Source organism: Gracilinanus agilis, chromosome 1 (genome assembly GCF_016433145.1).
Source record: "Gracilinanus agilis isolate LMUSP501 chromosome 1, AgileGrace, whole genome shotgun sequence".
Taxonomy (NCBI): domain Eukaryota; kingdom Metazoa; phylum Chordata; class Mammalia; order Didelphimorphia; family Didelphidae; genus Gracilinanus; species Gracilinanus agilis.
In genome coordinates, this window is record NC_058130.1 from 2,966,073 (window position 1) to 2,984,192 (window position 18,120).

The 18,120-nt window shown below is 46.4% G+C and overlaps 1 protein-coding gene across 1 annotated transcript in view; it reads right to left on the bottom strand.

The window, feature by feature from the left end:
- The window catches only part of MINDY4 (MINDY lysine 48 deubiquitinase 4), a 73,401-nt gene extending 59,292 nt beyond the window's left edge, over positions 1-14,109 (bottom strand). The window contains exons 1-2 of the mRNA XM_044661719.1: positions 13,969-14,109; positions 12,879-12,967 (exon numbers count right to left, since the gene is read on the bottom strand). Coding sequence (XP_044517654.1) covers positions 12,879-12,967; positions 13,969-14,109 — 230 coding nt within the window. The remainder of the gene's footprint in view (positions 1-12,878; positions 12,968-13,968) is intronic.
- Between the last annotated feature and the right edge of the window lie 4,011 nt (positions 14,110-18,120).

Here is an 18,120-nt window from a genome sequence, read left to right on the forward strand (position 1 = left end):
GGTTATCCTTAGCTTCCATCCTTATTTTGCTGTGAGTTTATCTTCTATCCTATGGTATTCCCAGAATCGACGTCTGAGCAGGCCATTTTCCTGCTCCAGAAGGTTCTGCCCTTCCCCCTTGCCACTACCAGGGTTAAAATGCAAACTTGTCTTTGGGGTATTTAAAGTCCTTCACAGTCTGGCCCATGTTCTCCCATGCTCTGGACAGACTGGTCTGTAAATGATCTGCTGCCTCAAACATCTCCCTTCAAAGAGATAATAAGGAAAAATACTTGTACAAAAATATTCATAGCTGCGCTCTTTGTGGTGGCAAAAAAACTGGAAAACAAGGTTAAGCCCGTCAATTGGGGAATGGCTGAACACATTGTGGTATATGCTAGTGATGGAATACTATTGTGCTCAAAGGAATAATAAACTGGAGGAATTCCACATGAACTGGAAAGACCTCCGGGAACTGATGCAGAGTGAAAGGAGCAGAACCAGGAGAACATTGTACACAGAGACGGATACATTGTAGCACTATTGAATGTAACTGACTTTGCTACTAATAGCAATGCAATGACCCAGGACAATTCAGAGGAACTTGTGATAAAGAACACTATCCACATCCAGAGAAAGAACTGTGGGAGCAGAAAAACAGAAGAAAAACAACTATTTGATCATATAGTTCGATGGGGATAGGATTGAGACATAGACTCTAAATGATCACTCTATTGTAAATATTAATAATATGGAAATCGGCCTTGATCATTGCTACTTGTAAAACCCAGTTGAACTGCTTGCTGGCTACAGGAGTGAGGAGAGAGGAGGGGAAGGAAAGAACATGAATCATGTAACCATGGAAAAATATTCTAAATTAATTTTAATCTTAATATTCTAAATTTTATTTAATTGATTTTTTTTAAAGTCTCCCTTCCTTCAAGGCTCAACTCAAGTGTTTTAATTAAAGGGGTGGGGTGAGGCAGAGGCCTCCTGATTCCTCCCTTCCCCCATCATCAGCCCCAGTCACTGCCCACCCCCCATCATTGTAAAGAAGTCAGGACCTGCTTTTTCTACATCCTACATGCATTTATCTATAAACACAGCCTTCTCTGGTACCTGGCTCCCTTAGCCTTGGGGCTTAGAAGCATATCACTCTGCCATAATTCTCAGTAGGTGCTCAAATGCTCGTGAACACAAGTAAGTGTCGGGCAACCAGAGAACAGCACCCCACATCGATGTTGGAGCCTCTGTGCTATGTGCTGCCACTTTCCATGACACATCTTTTAAACCCGCCTGGAGCTATCTTCAGCCAGTGGAAAACTACACATGAGTGTTCATTTGTCTGGTTCCTTTCTCATCCAGAAGAGCTTCGGGGCCTGATGGGATTAGTCTTGACAAAGCCAGACACTCCTGCAGAAACAAAAATATTTTCCCTGCCAAGAATCCTTTATTTCAGCCTCAGGTCCCTGGAGGCCACCTTCCCGTTCTCACCCTCTACTCTCCCAGAATCTTCTCCCAGTGAAAAGGATAAATAACCTGGCTGGTGGAGGGGGGCCGGTCACCACTCTCCTCTGACCACACACACACACACACACACACACACACACCCCACATCTGCTAACAGCTGTCACTGAGAACAAATGGTTTCTGAAGACAAAGTTTGCCTGAAGGATCTTCCCTCCTTCAACAATTCTAGACGCAAGTGGCTCAGCCACTGCTTCGCTCCTGAAAAACTGCACATTATCTGACTTTCTGAAAAGCTGGGGGACATTTTATAGTCAGCCAACATTTAGTCAATCTTTGCTAAAGACCTACTATGTTGGGGGGCCTCCAGGTGCCCGTGCTGGGAGCTTGCACTGTAGAGTTCCTACAACGCCCCAAGGACAGGGCGCAGTGTTTTCCTTAGCAGAAGAGGCAAGAGGAACCTCCAAGCCAGCCCAGGAGTTGGTGGCTGCCACACAAGAAGGCACACCGGGTACCCTGTGGGGCACTGGGCTTTCCCTTAAATCGAGGTCACACCTGCCTGCTGCTTTCAGTTTTCCTGGACAGCTTCTCCAGCTGGCCAGAATGGATGGCTGCCGCCTTTATGACGTGTTCCAGCTTTAGGAGAAAGTGGCTCTCTGGACGATCTTCTCCTTGCCGTCGGCTAATTTCTGAAGTCACTGGGGCCGCTCTCCAGGACTCTTCTTAGTTTGTTTGTTCTCGACCAATCTTTTGCCTTCTTGGAATGACAGAATCCTGAGCTTGGAAGAAATGATGGTGATTGAAGTGTTCCGAGGTCTATGACTCATGGATCCCGAACTACTGGTGACTCACTTGCTGCAGGAGGGGACCAGAAGTCTCCTGGAGCAGCTTCCTTCATTTTGTCAGGAAGGTCTCCTTACCATGAGCCAGATGTAAGTAAACGAAAAAGGTAGGCCTTGGCGGTCATTTCATCATTCAGAAATGGAAGGCAACAACAATAACGTTCTAGAATTGATTCAATAAGGCACAGAACCTCGAGGGAAATAACCAGGACATCAGCATAGAGCTGGAGCTAATTAAGCAAAAAAGAAACCCATGCAGAGGCTGGCCAAAGTACCCAGAAAGCTCAGAGAAAAGATCGGGGCGGCTTGGCAGCCTGAGCCCCTAAGAGAAAGGTCTACTCAAGAGGCTGAGGGATTCTTCAGAACCCAAGACGAGGGCTCGGCCACAACAACTCTGGACCTGGAAGCAGAGGGACTGATGTGACAGCAAGCTCGGACCACTCATCCAGTGTATGAAAATGGGAGGAGGAGTGAAGAGTGTGTGACCTAGGAGCAGCCTGTCCTCTCAGGGGGCTGCCAGGGACCAAATCACATCCAGAATGGATGGAGGTCGCAGGGAGAAGAAGAGAAACTGATTTACCTTGATGGGGGCAAGAAATGGTCCAAGGAAGGGCTTGGCTTATGGATGGAGGTTGGACAGGATGAGGAAAACAGGTGGCAGTTAGGAGAAACGGGGACTTCAGGGATTCAGGCAAACCTGTGAGCCCCCCCAGAGATGGAAGCAGAGAACAAGCAAGAACAAGCACAAATCCTCAGTCCCAGACCCCAGAGCTCCTTCTTCCCTTGGGCCGAGAGTGGAGGCCTAGAGCCCTGGCATGTCACAGGGCCCACCGATGGCATCACTCCTGGTATCTGGTTTGTTTACTTTGCTACAAAGGAAGGAAGGCCTGGGGGCAGGGGCTATGGCTAGAAGGGCCCAGGATGTAAGAAAGATGAAAAACCCTCTTCAGATCTACGTTGTATCTTCTCTTCCATGAGGGAGAACTTTCAGAGTGGATTTTAAGACTGGAAAGGGGAGGACAAACAGCGAATTTAAATATAAGGTGGGAGGTCATGGGAGAAACAGCCATGTTAAATGAGCTCAGATGGAATGCCACCTAGGAGCTCCACTGCCAACTAGAGCCTGGAGACGTGAGAGCTCGGGTGTCTGAGCAAGCCTAGAGAACGGAGGAGGCACCACGGCCCAGGAATAAGGCTCTTCTCAAGCAGCATTTAACACCCACTATACACAAGGCACTTCATTAGCTCAGGCGCTTGGGAGATGGAGAAGGCCCTGAGAAGTCATCCTATGCCATTCTCACCCTCACAGTTCACTTTGTCCTGGCTCTGCTGCCAAGCCAATCATCCAACAAACAAGCATTCAACGAAGTGCCTACCATGTGCCAGGCACTGCTGGGCACTGGGGATACCTGGCCAAAATACAAAAACAATCCCTATCCCTAAGGACCTTCCACTCTAATGAGGAGATGCCAAATACACATCAGAGAAGTGAATCAATACCAATTTATGTAGAGCAGCCAGATCTGGAGGTGGTCTTGGAGGGTGGGCAGAGAGGAGAGTCAGGAAAGGCTTCCTGAAGAAAATGGCACACCAGCTGCATTTTAGGGAAGAAGAGATTTCCAGGGACAATCAAGGCACAGAATGTTGTGGGCAAGGTCCATGGGGCTCTATCACAAGGTGCAGAAAGAGGAATAAAATCAGAAGGAGGCAGGAAAAGGAGTCTCAGGCCTGGTTGTGCCCAAGAGGCAAGAGGGAGCCTCTGAAGCTGGTTGAGTGGGAGAGGGCATCAGACTGCCCTGTCAGGAGCCTGCCCAGTCACTCCCTTCTCTCCCTGTGAGCCTTCCTGGGCTGGCTGCTCAGATCTATCAGCCAGGTGGGTTTGTGGAGACACAGGCACCCGTGTCTCTGACCCTCCTGAAATGCCAGGATCATTCCTGCTTTTTCCCAGGCCCAAACTCTGCTCTGCTGCTGAGATGCCACAAAGAAAAACCAACGAGTGGCCCCCTTCCCTGCCATGGGAGCACCCGGGCCACCAAAGTCAGTTCTTCCTGCGAACAGTGGGTTGTGAATGTGTGTGTGAATGTGAATCCTAACCTTCTGGAAACAAGATGCCTCTGACCCACTGCAAAAGGGGGGCCCCAGGCCTCACCCGGACAGCAGCTCGGCCAGCCCATGCACAGTACAGGAGGCACCACGGTACGGGGGAGGCAGAAGTCCCCCTTCAAAGCTGAGGCCGCTACAGCCAGTCAATTCTACCCAGCGATGATAACACTCCCTCCCCCATTAGAAACGGAGGCCCAACTGGCTCCCGTTCCCCAGCTCAGCTCCACAGGGTTGCCCCAGGCCCCACTCACAGAGAAGAGAATCAGTAGCTCAAGGAACCCCGAGGAACCCACCAGCCTCCTCTCTGTTGTCACCCCCGCCATGCCAGCTACCGCCTGGAGTTCTTCTGCCCTACCCAATCTCACCCAGGCCGAACCCTGGCCATCTTCAAGGCCAAAACTCAAGTTGCACAGCCTCAACGAAACTTCCCTGGCTATCCTCGGCCAGGGAGCCAGAGGGGCAGAACCACCCAAGTGAGGCGCTGAACCGTTTTTGGCCACCTCAGTCTGAGGCTGGTGACTGTGAGGTCCCCAAGGCCCAGGCTGTTTCCCAATCAGGGTAGCTGAGCCCAGGACCAGGCCCAGAGAAAGGATTCACAGCATAACTGCTGGCTGTGGGCAGAGGCCGAGGCAGGAGAAACGGGCACTGCCTCACTGCCAATAACGGGACAGCCTCCCTTCTGCTGCTGCTGCTCCTGGGATCATGGAGACAGGGCGGCGGCCTCAGGCTTTCCATCAGATGTGGCAATGCCTGCCTTCATCGCGGAGGAGAACTCATTGCCCAGAGTGGAAGTCGCAGTCTCGTGGCACCCACATGAAACCGCTGGGTTCATGAGGTGAGCTAAGCTGGGAGGCCCACGGAACGCATGACTTAATGGCCCAGGAGAACAGCCAGCCATAGTAAAGCTGACAAGCCCTTCCTGGAATAGATTTAAAGACTCTACCCTAATTGTTGGGAAAAGATCCATCATTTCCTCTAAGGCTTCCAAAAGCAGAGTTCAAAAGCATCTCTGAGGCTCAATTTGAAGTTGAAATGAGTTATTGGACAGCTCCATGGGCAGAGGTTAGAGCCTTCCTTGGGAAATCTGAAAGCCTGGCTCTGCCTGGGCCTCCTGGATTCTTCGGAGGACTCTTTCAGGCCTTTTAGTTGGCCCGAGCACTGAGAAGAAGGAAAAAGATTTCTGTCCGGGGCATCGGGGGAAGCTGGGGAATATCCCAGGGCTCTCTCCACCGGAGACAGAGAACATTGGACTAAGGGGTCCAGGGGTTCAAAGGGAGAGCAGAAACAATCTAGTTGGAAGCCAAGCCTGGATCTTTATCTAAGTCATGCCGGCTAACCACGAGGGTCCCCCAAGGTTTCATCTGGGTCTTTATCTCTTGTCCTTCTGGACGATGAGGGTATGGTCAGCCCCTCTGCTCCCACTCTCGTCTCTAGTGACATGACTCGACTCTCACATCTATAAATGCAGCCTAAACTTCCTTCTTGCCCTCCATTCTTATACTGTCTCCTGCTGGATGTCCCACAGGTATCCTGTCCGGGAGTATGGATGAAGAGACAGGATGCAGAAGCCAGCATGAGGCTGAGCCCAGAACTGATAGAGCCTGGAGGTCATGGCCAATTGAGTCTTTGCAGGAAGACTGAGGGGCAGCCAATGTCCATCCCAAAGGGTTGCAGGCAGTTCAGAGGACACAGACCCCCTCCGTGCCCCTAAGCTCATCACTCTCCTATTCCCTCCAGGGCAAGGGCTGATGAGGGAGCATCTGGCCAAGCTCTGGGAATGGACTTCAGAAGTTATCGGTGTGGAATCTTGGTGTCTCACTGAGAAAGCAGCAAAGTCATTCCCGTCCTCTTACTCTTCTGACTGGACACCTCTTGGGGCTGATGACATCCTTCAGGGGGCCAACCAGGGCCCAACTCTGACTTCTTTTATTATAAGATTTTAGAGAACCTTATGACTAGCAAAGCAAGTCTCTCTGGAAGTGGAGCGAGGCATCCTCCCCATTTTGCTGAGAAGGAAACTGAGGCCCAGGAGCCACTGACTGACTCGTCCAGGGTCATAAACCTAGAAAGGAACACACAGGATTCAAACTCGAGTTGCTGCCCACTGTGCCCAGGAGTCCATCCAGGTCTCTTCTTGACTCTCTTCAATCAGATGTCTACAGATTCTGGCTACACGCCATCTAATGGTGTCGTGAGATATGCAGGTCTGGGCAAGAAGGCACAAGCCCAGGCAGTGGGCCAGGTGTCCAGGGATTAAAATGAAAGCTGCAGCAAAGTCAGCACGAGTTTCTCCCAGCTCAGAGAATGTAAGAACATCCACAAGTCGCTGACTCCCTCCCCAGAGCACTGTCCTAGGAATGGGGGAAGGACTATGAGCCCAGGGTCAAACCTAGGTGAACTCTGCCAGTATGCCTGTTGGCCTGAAAGGGCAAAGAAAGGGGCTGTACAGGTCATACGGTGGACTTCAAGGGCCCCAAGTCAGAAGAGAAAGGAAGGAAGAAGTCCCGTTGAGTTTAAACACAATGACCACGTGAAAAGTTAAGGGGCATCCAAGAAGCCAGGCCTGGAACTGTGCAAGTCACCTAGGGCTAGCCTCCTCACCTATTTTGGCAGAAGGACCCATACGGAAGGATCCATAATTCTGTTGGACAGAGTCAAAGTAGAGTCGAATGGGTGGAGAGCTGATCCAAAGCCCTGCTCGATCAGGGAGGTGCCACAGGGTTCTTTGCACCCTTGACCCAATTCTCTCTGGTGGTTTATCAATGACGCAGATGAAGACTCAAGTGGCATGCTTGTCACATTTGGGTGTAACTCCCATTCTTCAATATGTGACAGACCGATCCAAAAGCCACCAACAGGCTAGATTCAATGAGTAAAAGCTACTAGATACGACAAGGATCAGGATAAACAGAAATAAAATCTTGGGAGTAATCCAGAGACATGGCTGAGCAGCGATTCACCAAGAGGAACCACAAACTCCATATGAATCAGTTATGGGGTTCTGGCCTCCACAAAAGCTAGTGGACATGAGGCATCACGAAGAGACGTCACGTGCAGGCACTCAAGCTGTGTCCTAAGGAAGCAGAGATGTTTGGAGAAGAGGACACAGTAGAGATCATCTGAGAAGTGTCTTCAAGTGTGTGAAGGACAGATGACAATGGAAAAAAAAAGATCAGATTCACTCTCCAAGTCACATGAGGGTTGAGAAACAGAAGTGACATGAAGGCCAGTCTTAGCTCCATGTTGGCAGACCTTCCTGAATCATGAGCAAACAAAGTGGGACTCAGATATTCCTACTTTCAAGAGTGAGATCCTCAATTGCTCTCTTTCAGGGTGCCTTTGGTCTTAGAATAATTGCACGGGAAGTGACAGCAGCACCTAACCTCAAGTGGGCTAGGAAAGGAAAGGTCTCTGCTGGAAAGGAGGGAGCAATTACTCTGGTAAGGTAAAGGGAAGTTTCTAAAGGGAAGGGCAGCCTGGCTCCAGCAGTAGGTAAGAAGATAGAGCAATGCTCAAATGATCACTGTTGAAACTAATGTGAACCATGCGGGATTGGGGACAGTCACTGAGATGAATGGTCTCAACATTCCTCCCTTAAAAACCCCTCCAAACAGTGCCTCAAATCAAACTTTGAAGCAAGAGTCAACGAAATGTCAGTGTGAGACATTTTTATTTTTATTTTTTAATTTCAAATATTTATTTATTTAATTAGTTTAGAATATTTTTCCATAGTTACATGATTCATGTTCTTTCCCTCCTCTTCTCCCTTCCCCCTCCCATAGCCAACGAACAATTCCACTGGGTTTTACATGTATCATTGATCAAGACCAAATTTCCATATTATTAATATTTGCAATAGAGTGACTGTTAGAGTCTACATCCTTAATCATATCCCCATCAAACTATATGATCAAAGAAATGTTTTTCTTCTGTGTTTCTACTCCCACAGTTCTTTCTCTGGCTAGGACAGCATTCTTTCTCCTACGTCCCTCAGAACTGTCCTGGGTCATTGCATTGCTGCTAGTAGATTACATTCAATTGTGCTACAATGTATCCATCTCTGTACAACGTTCTCCTGGTTCTGCTCCTTTCACTATGCATCAGTTCATGGAGGTCTTTCCAGTTCACATGGAATTCCTCCAGTTCATTATTCTTTTCAGCACAATAGTATTCCATCACCGAACAGATACCACAATGTGTTCAGCCATTCCCCAATTGAGGGACATCTCCTCATTTTCCAATTTTTTGCCACCACAAAGAGTGTGGCTATAAATATTTTTGTACGTGTATTTTTCCTTATTATTTCTCTACAAACCCAGCAGTGGTATGGCTGCATCAAAAGGCAGGCAGTCTTTTAAAGCCCTTTGGGCATAATTCCAAATTGCCTTCCAGAATGGTTGGATCAATTCACAACTCCACCAGCAATGCATTAGTGTCCCAATTTTGCCATATCCTATCCAACATTTATTACTTTCCTTTGCTGTCATATTAGCCAATCTGCTAGGTGTGAAGTGGTACCTCAGAGTTGTTTTGATTTGCATTTCTCTAATTATGAGAAATTTAGAACACTTTTTCATGTGCTTATTGATAGTTTTAATTTCTTTATCTGAAAAACTGCCTATTCATGTCCCTTGCCCATTTGTCAATTGGGGAATGGCTTGATTTTTTTGTACAATTGATTTAGTTCCTTACATATTTGAGAAATTAGACCTTTGTCAGAGGTTTTTTCCCAATTTTTTGCTTCCCTTCTAATTTTGGTTGCTTTGGTTTTGTTTGTACAAAACCTTTTTAATTTAATGTATCAAAATTATTCATTTTACATATTGTAATATTCTCTATCTCTTGCTTGGTTTTAAATTCTTTCCTTTCCCATAGATATGACAGGTTTACTATTATAGTGAGGCATTTTTATAACCTAAAATAACTTAAAAGCACAGTAGGAAAAGTATAATGCCAGGATAGGAGTTGGCCCAGAGTGAAGCCTTGGAGGTGACTGTGATGGTAATGGCAACAACAGCAGCCAAATGGGGTTCTCAGCCCAGATACGGTAAATGGGTCTGAAAACTGGTCAGAAAGAAACTAAAGGAAACCCTTGGCTGGTATAAAGGGCAGCTGGCACTGACTAGCAACTCTATTGCCTATATACAGTTTTGGTTCACTGTTCTGGAACATAAAGGAGCATCTGTGGTTGATCACAAGGGAACAGAGGTCCTGGTCATAGTTCTAGGGCCAAGAGGAGATATAATGTTTGTGGCTACAGGAGAGCAGTGGCCCTTCCTCATAAAGACCAGAATATAGACCAGGAAAACAATCATTTTATCTCTCCCCATATCTCATTACCTTGGAAGCATTGATAATTTGCAGACCACCAGAACTAGCTCTGAAAATAGTGGCACAAAAAAGTCTGAGACTTGGGACAGTGTCTCCCTACACACCCATCCCCACCCCCAGAGGAGTAAAGGCCAACTTCAACATAAAGATCAAAGTCAACGAATAGGATAGAAAAGTGAGCAAACAACAACAAAAGAATCTGACCATAAACATTCTGCTAGGGTGACAGGTAATACCAAGACACAAACTCAGAAGAAGATAACAATGTGAAAATAGCTTTAAACAAAGCCTTAAAGAAAAATGCTAATTGGATCCAAGCCCAACAAGAATTCCAGGAAGAGATGAACGGCAGAGGAAAAACTGGGAAAAGAAATGAGTGCTGCAAGAAAATTATGGAGAGATAATTAACAGCTTGGTAAAGAAGGCCCAAAAATATTAAAGAAAATAATATCTTAAAAACAAAAATTGACCTTATGGTAAATAAGACCCAAAAATTTGCAGCAGAACTCCTTTAAAAGCAGAATAGGTCAAATGGAAAAGGAGGTATAAAAATAACTTCTTAAAAAGCAAAGTTGGCCAAATGGAAAAAGAGGTATGAAATTTAAGTTTTTAAAATTAAAATTTGGGAAGTGGAAACTAATTACTCGATAAAACATCAAGAACCAATAAAACAAAATCAAAAGGAAGGAAAAAATAGAAGAAAATGTGAAAACCTCATCAGAGAAAGATTGGACTTGGAAAAGAGATTCAGGAGAAAGAATTTAAGAATTATTAGACTCCTTGAAAGCTATGATAAAAAAATTTAAAAGAGACAAGGCAGAGTATTTCAAGAAATAATAAAGGAAAATTACCCTAATATCTTAGATCCAGAAGGTAAAATAAAAATTAAAAGAATCCAACAATTAACTTCTGAAAGAAATTCCAAAATGAAAACTCATAGGAATATTATAGCCAAATTCCATAGTTCCCAAGACAAGGAGAAAATACTTTCAACAGCCAGAAAGAAATGATTCATGGAACCATAGTTAGGATGATGTAAGATTTAGCAGCTTTCATATTAAAAGAACAGAGGGCTTGGAATATGATTTTGTAGAAGGCAATGGAGCTAGGATTTCAACCTAAAATAACTTATCCAGGAAAATGGAACATAATCCTCTAGGAGAAAAAAAATATTTAATAAAAACAGAAGACTTTTAAGCATTCCTGATGAAAGACCAGAGCTAAATAGAAAATTTAACATTCCAACACAAGCCTCAAGAGAAGCATAAAAAGTTAAACATGAAAAAGAGTAATCATAAGGGTCTCAATAAAGGTAAACTATATGGGATGATTACTCATAGAATTCCTAAGAATTTTATCATTATTAGAGCAGTTAAAAGGAGTTTACATAGTCAGAGGGCATGAGTGTGAATCAAGTATGTGGAAATGATTTCTAAAAAAGGGGAGAAGGAAGAGATATGAGAGGGAAAATTTTCTCACAAAAAAGTGCAGAAGGAAGAACTTTTATAGTGATGGGACAGACAACACTCACTTGCACTAGACTTGGTTCAAAGAGGTAAGAATATATAGATTGGGGATAGAAATCTATCTTGTCCAACTGAAAAATAGAAGGGGAAGGGATAAGATATATGGGGGAGAAGAGATACAAAAGGAAGGTAGATTAAGGGAGGTCACAAGCAAAACAGACTTTTCAGGAGAGACAGGATAAAGAGAGAATAGGATAAACAGAAAAAAATAGGATAGAAAGAAATGCAGAGCTAGTAATCATAACTTAATATAAATGTGGATGAGCCCACTCATAAAATGGGAGCACATAGCAGAATAGATTAGAAAACAGAATCCAACAACTGTTGTTTAAAGGAGAGACATTTGAATCAGAAAAATACACAAAGAATTCAAATGAAAGGCTAGAGAAGAATTTAGGCTTCAAATGAAATTTAAAAGTCCAGTAATCATGTTCTCAGACAAAACAAAAGCAAAAATAGAACTAATTAAAAGAGATAAGCAGGGAGACTACATTTTGCTAAAACGTACCACTATACAAAAATTTTAAGGGGAAATTTCTCTGGTAAAGGCCTCATTTCTCAACTATGTGGAGAACTGAATTAGGTTTATAAAAATAAGAGGCATACCCTAGTTGATAAACGATAAAGGATATAAATAGGCAGTTTTCAGAAGAAGAAATCAAAGCTATCTAGAATCATGAAAAAAATGCTCTAAATTCACTATTGATTAGAGAAATGCAAATTAAAACAATTGTGAAGTACCACCTCACTCCTATCAGAAATGACAAGTTATGATAAGGTAAAATGATGAACTATTGGTGGAGTTGTAAAGTAGTCCAACTATTCTGGAGAACAATTTGGAACTAGACCCAAGTAGCTAAAAACTGTGTACAACCTCTGACCCAGTAATACCACTACTAGGCCTGTACCCCAAAGAGATCAAAGGAAAAGGACCTATCTGTACAAAAAAAAATCTTTATGGCAGCTCTTTTGTGGTACCAAAGAATTAGAAATCAGGGGATATCCATCAGTTTGGGAATGGCTGTGATGGAGTTGGGGGGTGGTTTCAGAAAGACAGAAGACCCATATGAACTGATGTAAAGTGAGATGAGAAGAACAGGGAGAGCACTGTGTGGAGTGACAATGCTCAACTTGCAAGATTTGGCTACTTTGATCAATCCAATGAGACCGATCTAAAGGCTCCATGATGAAAAATGTCATTCACCTCCAGAGAAAAAACTGAGGAATTCTGGGTGCAACATGAGGCATAATTTCCCACTTTTTCTGTGATATGGCTAATTTGGAAATAGGTTTTGCATGACTTCACAGGCCTATCTGATATCATTTTGCTCAGCTTCTCTGTGAGTAGAGGAGGAGAAGAAGAGAAGGAAAGAACTTGGAGTTCAAAATTTAAAAAGAAATGAATGCCAAAAATAATAATAGATTTTTAAAAAGAAACTAATATGGAGGACCTCGAAGTTGATTCATTAAACACTGAGATTAGAAATGGATCCTTAATGAGCTAGTTTTTAATTCACTCCTTGCAGGCAGCTAATTCCCTACTAGCGGAGGTCAGTTTGGCCGTCTTTTCCAAAGGAAACTTCTCAAAGTTTGCCACACAGAACCTTCACTGGAGTGACAGACAACTTACCGAATGCTGGTGGTTCTGCTTTCTCCTCCAAACAAAAGATTTTTCAGGACACAGCCCTGAACAGCTGCCAAAACGCCACACGGTCCCCCCTACAAGGAATCAGATGTAGGGGTGAGGACAAGTCTCACAAAGCAATGATTCTGGGGGCCATTCAGACTGCCCACAATTTCATAGCACTGGGCTAATTTCCCACTAACCAGGAAACAGACAGCATCTCAGTCAGGGCCCCCAAGAGGATGCCCCGTGTGCCCCAGGCCCTGCACATACAACCAAAGAGGCCCCAGGTCCTAGGCAGCCCAGTTGCACTGCTGAGAGATCTGAGGAGCTGAGCCCGATTCCATTTAGCCACGTGAGTAGATGGCAGCCGAGGTCACCTCAGTGCCTACAATATGAAACCACAAGTCGGGGAGAGCCATGTTCAAATCCAGCCTCTGGCACTGACTAGCTCTGTGGCCCTGGACAAGCCACCACAGCTCTGTCTCCATTTCCTTTAGGGTTGTTGGAGGAATGAGTGAAAGAGCAATACTTAGGCCCATGGTAATCGCCATACTGGATCAGAACTGGATAATGTACAGAAGGCCAATTACTGTCTTTGGGTCCCAGACACCCAACCCTATTGGGACCGAGGCAGAGGGAGGCAGAAGGTGCTCATCCTCAGGGAGTTGGAAGCAGCCTCTCAGTTCTTCAGCATTGCTGGATAATTCTTTTCTATTAGACTGATATGAAGTGAGATTTCAGGAGAACAATATGGAATGTTTTAAACTCAAGTAAAAAACGTGGTAGGTAAAAATGTCAGCCACGAGCCAGCACAGCGCAGTGGCCTTCCTCAGTCACACGACCAGAGGCATTAAATGCCTCTGGAGCAAGAAGGCCACCAGGGCAGGCTTGCTTGCACCCAGGAGGGCTCAGTGACTAAGCTCCCTGCCCCACGGAACCGTAAGGCCAGGCTCCCCAAGCGGGGAAACAAAGGGCACAGACATTCGGGCGGACTGGTCACTGGTTACTCGCTGCCCTGGTCACTCAGAGCTCCCATCCAAAGCGGCCCAAACCTCCTGCCAGGACCACAGCGGGCAGAGGTCTGGCTGCCTACCTTGTTCTGCACGAGGCCATATCTAAGCTGAGACACTTCACTGAATGTAAAATTCTGCACTTTCCATTCTTCATTGAAGCCACAAAGATTTGAGCCAAAGAGCAGGGTTTTTATCTCCTTAAAAAGAAGAAAGTGGTTCATTAAGCTGACTTGCAATGATAACAGGAAAACAAAAGTCCCCCAGCATTTCCTCCCAGGGAGCTCTCAAACCAAGCAGGGTGCTGGCAGCGTGCTTCAGATGACAAAGCCAATGAGCTACGTTTAATGAGGGCATACACATTCCTCCCGGGGCGCTGGGCCAGCGCACACCCCCTCTGTCCAGACCCATCCTCTTGGTGGAGGCTCCGAACGACCTGGGCACAGAGGAAGCGGGCAGGCAGGTTCCGATCCCCTCTGAGAGGCTGTTCAGTCGCTCTGTGAATGGCCTGTCCCAGAAAGGCAGAAACTGGTTATGGCCTGTGACCGAGAGTGCACACATTCTGCTGTGAGAAATGATGATGGAAGGGGGCGCTTCACAGAAACCCGGGAAGGCTCGTATGACGGGAGGCAGAGGGCAGGGAACGACAAACGGCTTTCAGACCCCCCTCAGGGAAAGGAATGAAGCAGCCACGCCACCTACTCTGGCTCTGAGAGGCACTGGACGCTGCTGCGAGCTGCAGCCTTTCGGGACACAACCCAGAGTGGAACAAGTGCCTAGAATAAGGCTCTGGTCTTCTTGCTTGCTCAAGGAAGGGCAGGGAGTGGAGAAGTCAAATCGATGACATCTAATGTTCCTCAGAGCTCCAGGATATGGTATGAAGCAACAGTCTGTCCCGTTCTTTCCTTCAGGGGCCAGAGGCGGGCAGAGGCCCACCGCCATAGAGTGCAGGCAACCTGCAACCCACCAGCTCCTGCTTCGAAGAGATCCCTCTCTGGAACTCTCCGCCTGACCCTGCAGGCTGTTCCTCTCCTCGGTGAGGCTGACTGCTGCGGGGAGTTTGGAGAGGAGGAGTCGCCAGCAGGGAGATACTGACTGAAAACGCGGATTCTAGGTTTTCCTGGGTTCTTGTTACAGCTGAAGGATTACGGGCCAGCCTTTGGCCTCTGATGACGACATTGGCCAATAAACCATGCAGGGACTGGGCCATCATCAGAGGCCAAAGGCTGCCCGTAACCCTTCAGTCACAGGATATTTCAGAGTCTGAGTTGTATGACGGGGATCTGCCATCTGTCAGCCCATGAAAGACGCAGAGCTTCCGAGCCGTGACTAGCCAACGTCTTCTATCGGTCTGTGGTCGTGCGCCGCAGTCTGCAGGGCTCACCGAGTCCAAGCTCTAGAGGGTAAGCCTGGAGCATTTCTGGGGGACCATTTCCCATCTCCACTGGCAGATCTGGGGAATGCAGGCATTGTCATCTCTCCCACTATTGGCCATAAGGAATTGGAAATGGAGGGGATGCCCATCAGTAGGGGAAAGGCTGACCACTCGATGACCTATGAAAGGGACGGAGATGACTGTGCGAGAGGGAAAGAATAAAGAGGGGACTCCAGAGAGCCCTGGGAGGTCAGGACTGAGGACTTAAGGGAGCAGAGCCCAAAAAGCCATTTAGGTGATGACAGCACCAAGAACAAAGACAGACAGAAAACTCTCAGGGATTCTCATCAAGGCAGGGAGGTGATGGCGGGCTTCGCCAAGTTTTACTCTCTTTAAAACTGGGGAAGAGAGGAGGGCAAGTAACAGTGATGACCAAGGAAATAGGGCCACTGAAAAATGGTTTCAATAAGAAACCCAGGAGAGAAGGAAGCACAGGCAAGCCAGGCTATTGTGAGAGTGATAGGTGAGGGGCAGCCAGGTGGCTCAGTGGATAGAGCCAGGCCTGGAGATGGGAGATCCTGGGCTCCAATGTGGCCTCAGACACTTTCTAGCCAGGTGACCCTGGACAAGTCACTTCACCCCAGCCGCCTAACCCTTACCACTCTTGTGCCTCGGAACTGATATTCTGTATCAATTTTAAGAAAAATATTTTTAAAAGTGTTTGTGGCCTTTGTGATACCCTTTTCAAAAGCAGCCTGAAATGGAGCCTTGTGGTTGCTCTTTCTATGCTCTGCTCTATATACAGAAATGCTCGTCTTGCTGTCCAAGTGCCTGTGGATGTCCCACATGAGGAGCCTTTGATTAGCCCAATGCAGAGGTCATCTGGCCCATATGTTGGCCCTCAGGGAAGGGACATCAGCCAGTGTTGGGTTTTGGTGCTCTAATAACGTCTATCAGTCCTCTAGATCCAAGATCAAGGCTTTCCCCCTCTCTCTTTACACTCATCGAACCCCAATATGTCTGTGTCGCCAAAGAACGGGGCCATGGGGGGAAGGAACTGCTTAAAGATGGGATTTCCTGGGAAGGCACCAAAACGCAGGTCATTTTGGACCTCAGCTCATCCATACGATGTTCTAGTCCAACTTCTTCAGTCTGGAAACACCCTTCATGCTCCTGTCCGCAGAGCCCACTGTCATCACTACCACGTATTCTCATGTCTGGGAAGAGTTCCGACAGAAGCGGTCTGAAGGCAAGCCCCAATCCTGCCATCCTGTGGACTCCATGTTGGAACCCAAAGCGCTGGGAGGTCCACTTGGTTCTTCTGAAGATTGGCCAGAAGGTCCTCCAGGCCCTCCCAGATGTTGTCCTGCTCTTTCACTGGGTTCCTACATTTTAAGGACTTCACTGTGTAGTGTGAGGAGGAAGCGGCTTCAAGATGGCAACAGCTACTGAAAATGCTCTTCTTGCTTTGTCAGGGACCAAAGTTCTGTCCAGGTAATGGTCCTGGTGTAAGTAAGGGAGCTCCAGGGCCAGTGAGTTTATTTGCTGAAGTGAGAAGTCTATTTTGGGTTCTCAGCAGCATTATTATTATTAATCCTCCTATTCCTATCCCTGTTGTAATGATTTCCTCTTCATGATGTTGATGAATTTCCCTTTGGAGCTGAGGGCTGGCATTTTCCTGCTTCTTCCATGTTTGACAAGAGAACCCTCTTCTCCCCCCTCCTCCTCTCCCATCACTGAGACACCTCTCTCCCCCATCTGATGCCATGAGGTGGCCTGACTCCAGACCGAAGCCAGCCCTGTTCCAGCCCACCTCTACCAACAGAATGACCCATCACCTGAGCTTCTCTTTCACTTCCTTTCTTTTTTCCCTCTTTTCTAGTCTTTCTAGCACAGACACCTGTTAACTACAGATGAACCAAGTTTAGGGGTTATGGAAAGCAATGGAAATAATAATTCATACAACACCTACTATGTGCTAGGTGCTCTTAAAATGTTATATTAGGGGGCAGCTGGGTAGCTCAGTGGATTGAGAACCAGGCCTAGAGATGGGAGGTCCTGGGTTCAAATCTGGCCTCAGACACTTCCTAGCTGTGTGACCCTGGGCAAGTCACTTGACCTCCATGGCCTAGCCCTTACCACTCTTCTGCCTTGGAGCCAATACACAGTATTGACTCCAAGAAGGAAGGTAAGGGTTTTTAAAAAAAAATAGCAAAAAAAATGTTTTATTATGCGATGCTCATAAAAACCCTGAGCAGGTGCATTTATTATCCTCATTTTATAGCCAAGGAAATGGGGCAGACAGAGGCCCAGGGAAAAGTGAGATGACTTAGCTGATTGAGAGCCAGGCCTAAAGATGGAAGTCCTGGGTTCAAATCTGGTCTCAAAAACTTCCTAGCTATCTTTTACTTATTTTTAGTCTCTGTCTACTGACTTACTCCCTGCTGCCTACAAACATGCCCATGTCTCTCCTTCCCAAAAAAAACAACCACCCCACTTGATCCTTCCCTCCAGCCTCGCTATTGTCTTTCTCTACTGCTTTCTGAGGTTAAACCCCTCAAAAAGGCCTCTAAAATCAGGCCTCCCCTTTCATTCACTTCTTAACCCTTTCAATTTTATCATTGCACACAAACTGCTCTCTCTTATGAAGATAGGATTAACTCTCCCCTTGTCTATTTTTAGCTAATCAAATCAAGAACTTAAAGTACCCCTACTTACCATTAAGTAAGAGAGTTCACAAGTCACCAGAGTAAGCTCACACCTCCAAAGGTCACTGTACCCCCCTCCTTGAGTAGTGCTAGGCAAATTGAAAGACTGCCATTGGTTTTTGTGAAGAGAAGGAGAGACAGGAAGTGACATA